General features: G+C 37.1%; 1 protein-coding gene across 8 annotated transcripts in view; it reads right to left on the reverse strand.

Moving 5' to 3' along the window:
- The window catches only part of CARMIL1 (capping protein regulator and myosin 1 linker 1), a 185,024-nt gene that overhangs the window by 91,938 nt on the left and 80,279 nt on the right, over nt 1–12,807 (reverse strand). For all 8 annotated transcript variants that reach the window (XM_032182941.1, XM_032182937.1, XM_032182935.1 and 5 more), the window contains exons 5-10: nt 12,074–12,195; nt 9,970–10,067; nt 9,571–9,641; nt 9,364–9,437; nt 4,379–4,454; nt 2,076–2,164 (exon numbers count right to left, since the gene is read on the reverse strand). In XM_032182941.1, coding sequence (XP_032038832.1) covers nt 2,076–2,164; nt 4,379–4,454; nt 9,364–9,437; nt 9,571–9,641; nt 9,970–10,067; nt 12,074–12,195 — 530 coding nt within the window. The remainder of the gene's footprint in view (nt 1–2,075; nt 2,165–4,378; nt 4,455–9,363; nt 9,438–9,570; nt 9,642–9,969; nt 10,068–12,073; nt 12,196–12,807) is intronic.

A 12,807-nucleotide genomic window follows, 5' to 3' on the forward strand; every position in this document is an offset into this window, starting at 1 on the left:
AAACAGATGATTTTTACCAGCTCCTGCAAACAAGCCTTTCCAGACTGGAGAATCTTGTAGGTTCATGCAAAAAAAAATCTGCTGGTTATTACATATTACCCTATTCCTCTAAAGCAGTTCATGAATATGGAACTCTTTTCAAGCTCATTTGTTCAAGTCACCCTGAACTACTCTCCTTTCACTGAAATCTGGATAATCACATCCCTAAGTTAGCATCCTAACAATTATCAAAACATTACTGTCCTCTTAATGCATTAAAGCCGTCCAAAATAATCTAGACCACATTCTTTAAGTCTGCTAAAGAAATAGCAATGGGAACGACATTTTCTAGAACATCTACATTGGCAGAAATCTTATCATACACGGGGGCTTCATTTGACAGCCCACTTTTCCCCAACAGCAAGTCCACACTTGCCTAGTCCTGTGTCCTTACTACTACTACTGCTGCTACTGTATGACAGCTTGCTATCCCATCAGTCGGGAGGATGACAACTGTTTATGGATCCTTGTCCCACACCAAATCACAGACATGAATGCCTGGAGATAGAAAAGAATGCAATCATCTTAAACTGATCCTACCACCAGAGGAAACATGCTCTTGCAGCTGCTCAGGTGTTTCTGAAAGCATTGATCTTGGTAGCTCTTTCTCAACACTGGCCTGGCAGTCTGTCACAGCTCATTAAAAATGGCTGGTTGGTGAGCTATGTGACGTGAAGAGGCCCAGTAACAATAGGATTTCCTCCTAGTGAGCAGATATGATAACTGGCAAAACTGACAAATGCGTCCTTGACAAAAACAGACAGACAATGCTGATCAGAGCAGATACACACCGGGGCAAAATGCCAAACACTGTGCATGTAGATGGAGGCATGAAAACCAAAGTCACAGGTTGATTATCTGTCAAGTCCTATTAAAACTGACACCAGCTCCAAGTTATAAGTCACTGTAGGCAGCGTGCAAATGTAAGTCAATATATCTTTTGATATTCATGATTAGCACTGCGTTTCATAGCACAAAGTACAAGAAAAACAAGATTAAAATCAGGTGTTCATATTTGAATGACAGCTTTTAAGGACATTGTGATCAGAAAGCTTGGGTGTAATTCCAAACTCCACCACAATTTTCCTGAGTCATTTAGGCAATTCTCTTCCAGAGGTATTTCAGTGCAAAGCCAATTTTGAAAAAGGATGAAAAAGCAACAAACAGTGGAAGAGGAGGAAAAATAATTGATGCCACAGCGTTTCCCTGTGCTTGTTTGCCTTTTTTTTTTCTCCCTTTCCAATACTTTGTTTCTTAACACAGACATGAATCAGTACTAGAGCTTATTTTGTTTACATAGTCTCGGATGCTACTCTAACACCACAACAAGTTACACATACTTCCATCAGGGCTAGTTTGTAATTTGAACTTTGCATCTATTTGCTCTGAAGAGAAGAAGAAAAAAAATACCTAGTAGCTATAACTTACTGTATTTAAAACACATACAAGAATTATACTGCACATCTTACTTTAACATACTTTTCTTTTAAGGCTATAGCAAAGGATTAAACAATCATCTACTTTCTTGCTTCTTTAAAAAAAAAAAAAAAAAAAAGTTGCTAAAGTAGAGGTATTACTAAATTTGAACCACAAATGTAGTCCTCAAAAGGTAAAAACAGCTTTCTTGGGAATTAAACTATAATCTGTTATACAAGATGGAATGATACACTTTTTAACAAAACCTTGAGTACTTTGAAATGACAAAAAAGTTTTCATACTTCTCTTGGTAAGTCTACTTGGAGAGGAACAGTGTGAGTTTGTTTAGGGTTTATCTTTTATCCAACCCATTTTGCTCCACTTAACCCAATTTTCCAGGCTGAACCTTAAAAAAATATCAGTTTAGATATTTTTGGTCCAGATTTTCTGGACCATAAGGAACCTAAACTTAATGACACGTTCGTGACTACAGACTCCTCAGAGCAAGCTAGACATTAAGCTTGAGCTTTTCTAATGCTTATTCTGGCTAACACACATCACACATCCTTTTTGCTGAGAGTAAGCAGCATCTAATGCAACGTTTTGAAGAAATTACTTACGTTCTAAGCCCGGCATTCTCTAATACCAGTTCTTCCAATCGATTGGACCTACTCACCACTCGCAGAATCTGCTCACAGACATCAGTGGACTGCCACAAAAAAGACAGAAGAGTGTTAAAGAACGCAAACATAGAACATATGGTTGGTTAGTTAGCTAGCTATAAGCTGTACGTCATAACAGGATTCAGGCTATGAGCTGCTTCTTGTCATACATAAATAAGAATACCAGGAACATCCCAGAGAGAGTCAGATGGCAAGAGAGGACATCTAGAAAAGACTCAGAAAAATAAAGGGCAAACTAAAAGCGAGTCATTTATGAAACAGGCCACCTAATCATAAGGGGCAGATTTTTTTAAATTATAGTAAAATATATAAAGAAACCATCACCCCAGACCCTGGGACTCAGAAAAACACACTCATATAGTTTTTGAAGAAATCTTATTCACATAGATGCTAATCCCTCAGAAAAAAATTACAACTAGTGCAATGGAGAATAAAGCCTGACCAGGAACAACAACTAAACACCGAGGAAGATGTTTTAAGGCTGACAAAAAGGAAACAAAAATTTCAAGAGCAAGAGCACTCTAGATACATGTCCTCCAAAGATTGCTTAGGGACTAGTGTTGAAGGGTGATTGTATTTCAGCATGAGTTGTGCCAGCCTACACAGAATAAATCACATCTCATGATCATACTCCTGCTGAATTCTGGAATTTGCACAGACATTTACAAGTACCATGATCCAAACATAACAAAATGGTTTGCTTGCTGTGCTCATTCAGACAGAGATAAAACCTCAAGGTTACAAAAGCTCTACAGTGAGCTCTGTATCTCATCACCTTGTATTATAATCTCTTATTTTGATTCTTAGTCTTTTTTCACAGCACACATTCAGATGAAGTCCAAAACTGAACTTTAGTCATGATCATGAAGCGCTGAAACTATTCTTTGTCATCCACCCTTAAAATCTGGCATTCATACTTGGGACATTTTTATCTCTAATGACAGTATGGCATTTTTGATGCCATAAACTTGCTGAAACTCCTAAAAGGAAAAAAAAAAATGCTCTAGCACACACAGAAATCTTATTAATCCTTTACACAGTAAAGGTGACAGTGTTTTCTAAAGATTGACAATTCAACTCTCTCTCCAATTATATCTTTGCCTTTCATATTTTAATAATTCAGAACATCATCATGGTGTTTCTGCAGCAGAGCGATTGCAAGTGGAAAGTTTCATGCATGCACTGTAAAAACACTACAGATCATGTCTATCAAACACAATGTCAGAGTGGGACTCACAAAGCAGAACAATACATTCAGTGGCCTCTGGATATGTCTGACCTCACACTGACCCTCAGCAGTGTCCCTGTGGCATGGAGTTACTGTCCAACAGTTTGTATTTTCCTGGTATTTTTGACTGAAATTTGAATGTATGAAAGATTGTGTTTTGGTTTTTTGTTTTGTTTTGTTTTGTTTTGTTTTGTTTGTTTGTTTTAAGGACTGATACAGTTTCAAGATTGACAAAGTTTATTTGCTTATTATATAAAAGTTGCTAAAAAAATCCCCCAAATTAAAATAAGTAACTTAAGAGAAAACAGTTTCTCAAACCACTAATTCAACCTGTAACTATTGGCTTTCAGGTTAAAGGTGTATTTTCATATATTTAATAAGACACTTAATTACTTATTTTCTTGGTATTTTCTTCAGTTGTCCAACTTGTTTCCCCACTTTTTACTTTCCAAAAAGAATGCTGTTGGGGAAGAATATCATCATCACATGTCACTACATACTTTAAAGGGATAGTTTCAGACAACTGGGAGATAAAAATCATCAAGATGAGATGAAAATTACAAGAAAAGCCTGTTCCATGATGTGAGGTTAAAAAAAAAAAAAAAAAAAAAAGAATCTTGGTATTTTTCTTACACCTCCATAAAGCCACAGATATTTCTAGCTGCTTTACAGTTTGTCTCCTGTTTAGTCACCTCATATTGTTTGAGGGAGCTGGTAGCACCTGATAGAGCAGCTTTACATGCTACCATTATGGCCAAATAAAATTTTCAAACTTTATTCATGTGAAATTTTGGCAAGACCTGGCTCTCAGTAGTGTTTCTACAGCATGAATGAACCATCCAACTTTCTATAATTTCCTAATACAATTAATGGAGAAACAATTTTCAATTTTCAAATAAGACTGCCCAGTCGTATTTACCTCAAAAAGTTCACCTTAAAAAATTTAATGGCATCCTCTAAGGCACAGCACAGCCTAGTAAGAGCAGATATACAATTTCAATTTGTTACTTACTAATTTCAGATCCTTGGAGGACAGCTTTGTAAACCACTGATTATACTCCAGAGCAGCAACTATAGGTATTAAGTCTCTAGAAAAAGAAAAACACTTTTACACACATTTCATATAACTGTCAGTTTGGGTCATTTGAAACAGTCTCTTAAGTGCTCTTCATATCTAATTTCCTCTGCTTTTGCAATGCTAATTGACTGCCATCAGCATTACAGAAAGCTCTGCATTCTGAAAAATAAAAAAAAAAAGAGCAGCTGTGTGACTTGCCTGAATTTTAATACAAATTTTTGACTGGCCAACTGACATCCATTCTAGCATGAATTTTTAAACACGAAATTTGTCTGTGCTGCCATTCCTACTTTCAGCATTACTTTTTCTTCAGCCTGTGACATATTTAAGCTTCTTAATCTCCTCTAATTATAATTGAGCGTGACGCTAAAAAGCTTTTTGGCAGTCTGATGATTTAATATAATCCCGTGACTGAATGCTTCTAGAGAACATATCCTTGTCTCATCTCTATAGTTAAATTCCCCTAGGAAGCAGGAGACCTGCAAAAGGATAATGCGACTTCCAGCACAAACCCTCCTTAATTGTAACAGGGATTTCACAAATGAAATTCTAAATTATTCCCGTTCTCTTTATTCCAAGCCTCTTAATTTGATCTGCTCCCCCTCTGCTAAATTCCGCCAGTAACAGACATTGACAAATACCATGTCTGCATGCCACCCCCCAGCAGAATCATTCATCAAGCACAGGCAGACCACTTAGCAGCACAGCACTTGGATCATTTATACACAACGCATTAAATACATATATACACCCACACGCAGACTCAACAGTTACTTAGAAACCCCTTGCATTTATAACATAACAAAGAGCTGTGATGTATGTGAATGTACACGATCAGCAAAATAGTGCTGTGTGAGCCTCAGTTTTTGCAGGGAGAAATTTAAAATTATTAGCTTTTATAAGCTAGTACCACCCCCAAGCGTTTCACTCAGGACATATGCAGGTAGGCATAGATCTGCACTAAGCATGCAGCACATCCTCCTCCTCCTTCTTCCTCTCCTTCACTTTCCTCCACGAACATTCAAACGCTGCAGGGTGATCACTAAGCATGTAAGAAAGCCAAGAGACATGGCAACATCCTATGGACAAACTTTCTGCAGGCTATATATTGAGAACTGAGGCTGGTGCACTTGGAAGTACAAGCCCATCACAGAGATGACAGTAAGAAGCTGTGGCACTTTGCAGCAAAACACTGTAGCCCACCAACTGTGAAGCTCCCAAAAACACCTGTAGAGGAGATATAGAGTGAAGTGCCCTTCAAGGATTAAGCCTACCTTCCACGTTGTTTGCAGCATGCATCAAGTCTCACTGTGAATTCATTTCTGACATGGTAGTCTTACAAACTTCATCAACTATACGGATTTATTTCCACCTACCACACTTATATTTTTTCATTACACTTTTTTTTTTTTTTTTTTTTAATTTTAAAAAAGTGACTGACTAGTGAGATGTTAGGGTGGAAAAAAAAAAAAACAATGCTCTTCGTGCTGTGGACAGCCACCCCAAAAGGGGCAGAGAACACCTCTGGTGGTTACATGTCAGCGGTGGACAGCAGCCCAGTTCCTCCAAAGGAACAGAGGGACAATGAGCAGCGATTACTGGCTGCATGTATTTACACTACCTGGGTAAACCAGCTTGGGCAGCTGGCAAGAGCTCAGCACCTCCTGGGCAGGAGGGTGACCGCAGGCAGAGCCTGCTTGAGGCTGTCCCTTTCTCTCCTCTCCTTCCCAAGCCTGGGATGAAAACAGTCGAAGCACAGGGGGTGTTTGGAGTTGGTGGAAAAAAGCTGCTGTGCTTTCAAGAAGTTAAAGAAACATTGCTACAGCAGGACAGGAATAATTTAAAATAAATCAAGCCTGCTGATTTGCAAATTCTCATCTTTAAATAGTTTAGTCTTCTGCAGTATTCAAGGCCTGTTTGTTCAAACTTCAGACAAGCACAGATACTGGTATAATTCTGTAATACCAACTGGAGGAGAAAAAACAGCAAAAAAAAAATCATCTCCCTTCCTCTACATGCTTGAAGATAGTGGAACATCTGCCTTTCCTGCAGTATTCTGTCTAGAAACTTTTGTCTATCAAATTCTTCTTCACTTTACCATCCAATTTTAAAGAGAAAATTTAATAGTTAAACAAAGTTAGAGAAAGTTAAAGTTACATAGTTTAATTTTATTTTTCATTTTGTTTAAATTTTTGAAGGTGTTTCCTACCAATGAGAATCCTTGTGGAATTTAGCTCTATTCCTTGTCTTACTTTAAGCATACCTAACCTTATTGTACTTATTCTTGATTTTTCCTTTTCAAAATGATATACTGCTCTTCTTTTCACTTTATTTCTATTAAATTCTAGATGTGGTACTAACAATGATCAGAATTCTTTTGCATTAGAAAGTTAGAAAAATTGAAATAAAAAAATTAGAAATTAGAAATTAGAAAATTAGAAATTCTTTTGCAGTAAGAAAGAATGCTAATGACCATTTCCAAAAGCAAGGACATCTCCTAACATTCCTTCACCAAGTTATATTGAATTGCTTACGTTTATTTATTAGTCTGCTTGCTAAATTACCATCCAGAATAAAGATTTACAGACTGTACAAAATGTAAATATGTGCCATCTTAAATGAAAACAGATTTTGTTCTTCTGGAATGCAGAAAATCTCTCCAAGCTTCAACAACATTCAAACTTTGCCAGTGCCTTCACTTTTTTTTTTTTTTTTTTTTTTGACAATTCAGTCCCCCAGTGTATTTAAGATGACAGGAAATCTAAACAGCGAAGAAAAAAAAATCTAACTAATCACACTTTTCTGACAACAGATTTTGTGAATGTCCACATTTTTGAAGGCTAAAACACAGATGAAAATTTTGCTGCAGACTTAACATAAGTGCTATTTGCCTTTTTTTTTTCTTTTTCTTTTTTTTTATGTTACACAATTATATGGTTCACAGCACAACATAACTTCAGATAAAACCTCAGAAGTCATGTTCCCAAGTGGCAAGCCATGTTATGCACTCTAAGTGTCAGGCACTCTGGGAACTTAAATTCATCTAAAATTCATGCCATCTTATGTTGACCTCTAACAGAAATACTTCACAAGGGAAAAGCACAAATAGTTTAGTTTTTGCAATGCATAGCCCTTTTATCTAGATAACTGAATATTCATCCTACCTCACCTCAGAGCTACTCCACAGCATGAAGTATACAGTTTCAGTTATCTCGGAAATCAGGTGGACAAGATGTACAAGTTTCTCAAAATCAAAGAGACATCGGCATGTTGTTAATGTAGTCTTCTTACTTTACTAAATATCTGACAAAACACTTGCTTACACTCTTGAATTATATGGGATCTCAGATCCTAATTTTTACTTGTAATGAATAACATATGGTTTTGACTTCCTAAAAAAAAAATCATTTTTCTTGAAAATTTCAATCTAGAACCTTTTTCTCAGTTCCAGTCTCAGTACTAAGAAACCGTAATCTCAAGTTGGGTTCTAACGCATGTAAATGGATCTAAAATTGTTTTGAATCTTTGGACTTATGCAATCATGAGACATTTAATAAAAACTTTTATTAACAACACAAATATATTTCCTTGGTGATGTGAATTTTGTAAGGTATATTTCAGTGAAAACCTTCAGTTAAGCTACAGCTCATTTGAACCAGATAAGATGCTTTAAATACTTAAAACACTTATAGTTTTCGTTAACAAGTAGTGTTTTTCACTACTAGTAACTTGTTCTAGTGTTAAATTTCTGCTGAATATGAGTATCTGCAAGTCCCTTTTTCAAGAATGACTTACGTTCTTCTCAGCACAATAATTTTAACCATTCTTGTGTTCTTGTCCCACATTTGCTTGTGCTAAATAGTACTCCTTTCCTTAGCTTCTCTCCACAAGGCTTAACCGATGAAATTATTTGGCTACACCTGTCATGAAGCCCTGTATTCTACCTTAAGTTACTACTGAATTAGCCAACATGGGTACTAACATCACCATGGAATTCAGTATGGACAGTGAAAACACCACAAAAGCTGAGTAAATATGCAACTTTTTTTTGTTGTTGGCTTTTTGTGTGTATGTGTGTGTGAGTTTACACACTATGTAGCTTAAAGCTGCAAAGAATGCTTAGCCAAAATACTCTTATTTACCAACCTCCAAGTTCATCCTTTCTGTTACATTTTAACATTGTATCTCTGACAGATTCTTAATTCTTCCCTTGGGCTTTCCCAAAGAAGCAAACACACTGTTTTATTTACAGTTTCTTTAAATTGGCATTTTTCTTGTATTATGATGGATTTTAATTAAGACTCTTTACCACTTCTTCTTACTTAAATATCTTCAGATTCAGTGTTCTTAGAATCCAATTTTCTCAGCCAGATAAAATCAGTAAACCAAATACAACACTTAACTAAGTTTCAGCATCTTATAGTAAAATTACCCTCAATAAATGCCTTTCTGAAAGTACATATTTTTGATAGCATCTTTTGTCAGTGGAGAAACTACTGGCTGGATTTCAGCTGAATAACTTAAAACTTCAACTGACTTGCTGAAAAAATTAATTTCCTTTACTGTATACCCCACGAGAAATATTCTGCAAAAATAAATGCTACATAATTTCCTTTTTTATTTTCCCTGCCAATGTAGTTGCATGTTTTCTATCTGCTATCTTTTTGGAGTGCTTCCAGTAGCAAAATATATTTATCTTCACAATGAAATGTGCTCTTTATGGGGCTTTTGCGTAAAAACAGCATCTTTGTGCTGAAAACTAAAAATGCTATAGATGGTCATTTCAGAGGTCTAGACATTCAAGTGACAGCTATGGAAGTATCGGGCTTTAGCAAGGACAGGCAAATTCTATTGGAAGGACAGGTTAAGAGACAAGGAAAATTTGCTAAGTATTACCATGATTACTGCATATTGTTTACCTGTGGTCAAGATGGCTGAAGTCTTGCAAATTCAACTCTCTTGTATCTTGTGTCAGATAAATTGTGTCAACATCCTGTTAAAAATACATAACCAAATACATCTTTATCGAATGTATTTCCTCCCTTCCCCACATATTATGACTTATCTGCTCCTTCATCATTTGTACAGTTAGCTGAAATGAGCTCCAGCACAAGACTTGTACTTACCCATTGTACTTCTTCTCTGTAGGGAAATCCAAGCCAATCACACACACATGCATACATCTGCGAAAAGCCTCCTAGAAATGACCCAAGAAAGTATTCAACATAATCGAAAAACAAACAAGAAGACATCTAAAAGCACACTGTCAAAACTCACTGTCTTTTTCTCTCAGAAGTGTGTCCATTGTGCTGCTGAAAGAAACTGACCATCCTATCTTTGTAACACCCAGCAGGTTGCAAGAAAGCTTAAAATAGTGCTTTCACCTACCAATCAGAAGTCTGCTCCATACTAATTACACCTTAAAACTAATTACACCTTTACAAGCTCCTACCAGAAATAGAATTAGACTTCCTGACACTGCAATTCCAACCTTTTTATATTTGAGCCTCTAAATTCATTCTCACCACAAGGTCCAAGTTCTGCCACTGTCTGACTGTCCCACAGGGCCTGGAGATTGGTCAGTCTTTCTGAAGGCTCCATAGTTACTTTTTTCATAATCCTCCTGAAAGCAAAAGGGAAAAAGTATTCATGACTTTAAAATATTTTTAAACCTGTATCACTATATGCACCCACCAATCTAATTTATTTCAAGTATGGTTTTAAATTTCCAGTTCCTGCGTATAGGAAGTCTTACCATCTTTAATACAACTCAATTCTCTGCCTGAAAGTCAAACATATCATGATGCAGGTAGCAGGAATAACGTTTATTTGTCTCTTCTTTCCTTCCAAGAATTAACTCTGTGACTCCTGGAACAACTGAGCCCATTTCTGTGACAGGATCACTCAAGCTAACTAGACTTGTGCTCCCTGACTATGACAAAGATGCCTAAAATAGGAGGAAGACATAGTATTACTGGCTACCCTGAAACTACTGCCATCTACTCAAGTGCTTTTATACAGTGAAAGCCTCATAGTGTGAAGAGCTACAGAGCTCACTGAGTAGCTACCTACTCATGGCCTCTAAGCTGCACTCCTAGCTCTAATTGTTGTAATTTTTAGTGTTCTTCCTCTTCTAGGCAAAAACACACCTTTCTTGGTCTTAAAAATTGAAAGTATCTGTTCTTTTGAATGACAGAACAGTCTTAGATTCCAGAATTCCATAAAACAGAGGAAAAAAAATAATGAGATATTAATAGGAGAAACCTCTTTCCCTCTTGTTGCCTTTTCCCATCTTATATCAGCTACATAACTCCAGCATCCTCATTTTGGAAAACTATGCCATCTGAGAAAAGAGCAAGAAATTTGATTTCTTTTCTGGGAACCAAGCAATCTATATACTGCTATACAAAATGCCCCAGCGATGTTCTCCAGAAAGCCCAGAAAAAACATGTATACAGCTCAAGGCCTTCACAAATGCTGACAAAAACACGTACAGCCTTGCGGCCTTCTTCGCTCTGCTCCTTTTGCTTACATTTCTCACATAATTACTGCGGTTTTATGGCAACTCTGCTCACAAATATTCACTTGTATTTATGCTTCTTGAAGGAAGATCTCCATCTCCATTAGGGAAGTTAAAAATACTGCCACAGAGATAAAGTGGAAATAAAAGAGCCGCCAGCTAGAGTTTATGAATTTAAAATTCCTACTCCTCCTAAAGGAAAGGTGAATAATAGACACACACCCTAAATAAAACATGTAAATTTAGCCTGACCACTTACATTTAATGTCTGTTACAAAATTACACTCAAAAATAAATGCATCCTGGAAAACTCTTACACGGTCCATTTTCTCTAATATTGCTAACAACCAGGAGCTGAAGAGAATAATAGTAGAGCTGCTTTATCTTGTAGACAGTGATGAAGATGAGGCAAGGGTAGAGAGAAGAAAATAAAATGAAGGAAAACTACAGAGCATTGCTGCAAGATAATAAAATTCAGAGGCAGAGGAGAGCACAAATACAAGAAAAAAAATGTGAAAACAATACAGAAAGAAAAAAGAAAAAAAAAAAAAGGCAAGAAAATCAGATGTATGATCCAAGGAGCCAGTTATTCCACAAAAAGTATATGACAACGTCCAGGACTTGGTGTTGAAGTGCAAGGCTCCCAACCCTGTGAATCATTGCACAAAATTCAAAGTAAACAGAACCTCTTGCTCTACTTCCAACTCGGATTTACTGCTGGGGAGAAAAAAACAATAAAAGGTGGCAAAACCCACTGAGTATCACAATTGGTTATGAGGAAAGGAATACACTCAAGCCAAAAACTACAACCTAAATTGCCTAAGGTTGGACAGACAATATAAGTTAAAATAAAAACTTACGACTCTTAACTACCTGTATTAACCCCTTCAAACTAAAGGCTTTTTTGACCCTACAGAGCATGCCTGAGCTATGGTCTGCACCATGTCACAGCTCTCGTGTATACCTCAAAAGACCTAATGAAGACTTAGTGCTTGCCTCAAGGTCTTTTTTGTACCCTCAGTGCACATCTGATGCAAGGACAAAAGGCGGTGGCTTGTCACCCTTACACACAATCTGCTCATGCTACAGTTGGCCTACAAGACACTTACACTGGAGAGAGTCCAGGGAATATCTTCCTGAGGCAGGTTCCGATGTGTGCCAGCACCTCGTTCACATCCTCCGAGGACGCCATCTTCATGGAGATGCTGCATTTCTCTGTTTCCATAATCAGCTGTAAACAAGAGAGCATGAGGGCAGGAATTGGATGTCATCTAATTCATATCCATGGAAAAAGGATAGCATTTTGAATGCCGGCTGAATGCTTTGCATGCCAGCAAGGATCTGTTACTCTGTGATACATGCCATGACAATGTTCCAGGCAGAGGTTCTGAGCTTCTTGAATGTACAAGAACTGCGTACTCAAACTTTGCTTTTCCTAAAAGCGCCCTGCTTCCCACGGGAATAAAGGCTTCCAAAGATCTTGACCTCAGTTAGCACTTCCAAAACCAAGAACTTTTCACAGTATTGTCCTGTTTTGAACCACATCCCAGAACACCAGGAGAAGTGAGCGCAGCCTGACAGGAAACTATTGAACAAACAGGGCCTGCTTCCTTGAGCAAAAAGGGAAAGTCTTTAACAGCTGCAATTCTCTGTAAAAGCTCTAATGCTTTGATCTGTGCTGTTTAAGAAAATGTTAGGGTAATACAATGTCCCAGTTCAAAGGATGCAGCAATTCAGCTAACTTAACAGGCCTCCTGTCTGGGGAATACGTGCTTCAACTAGGGGGAGAAATAAAGCCTTCTGCTACCCTTCTCTGCAATAATACATATATAAATATATCTAT

This window comes from Aythya fuligula, chromosome 2 (genome assembly GCF_009819795.1).
Source record: "Aythya fuligula isolate bAytFul2 chromosome 2, bAytFul2.pri, whole genome shotgun sequence".
NCBI classification, from domain to species: domain Eukaryota; kingdom Metazoa; phylum Chordata; class Aves; order Anseriformes; family Anatidae; genus Aythya; species Aythya fuligula.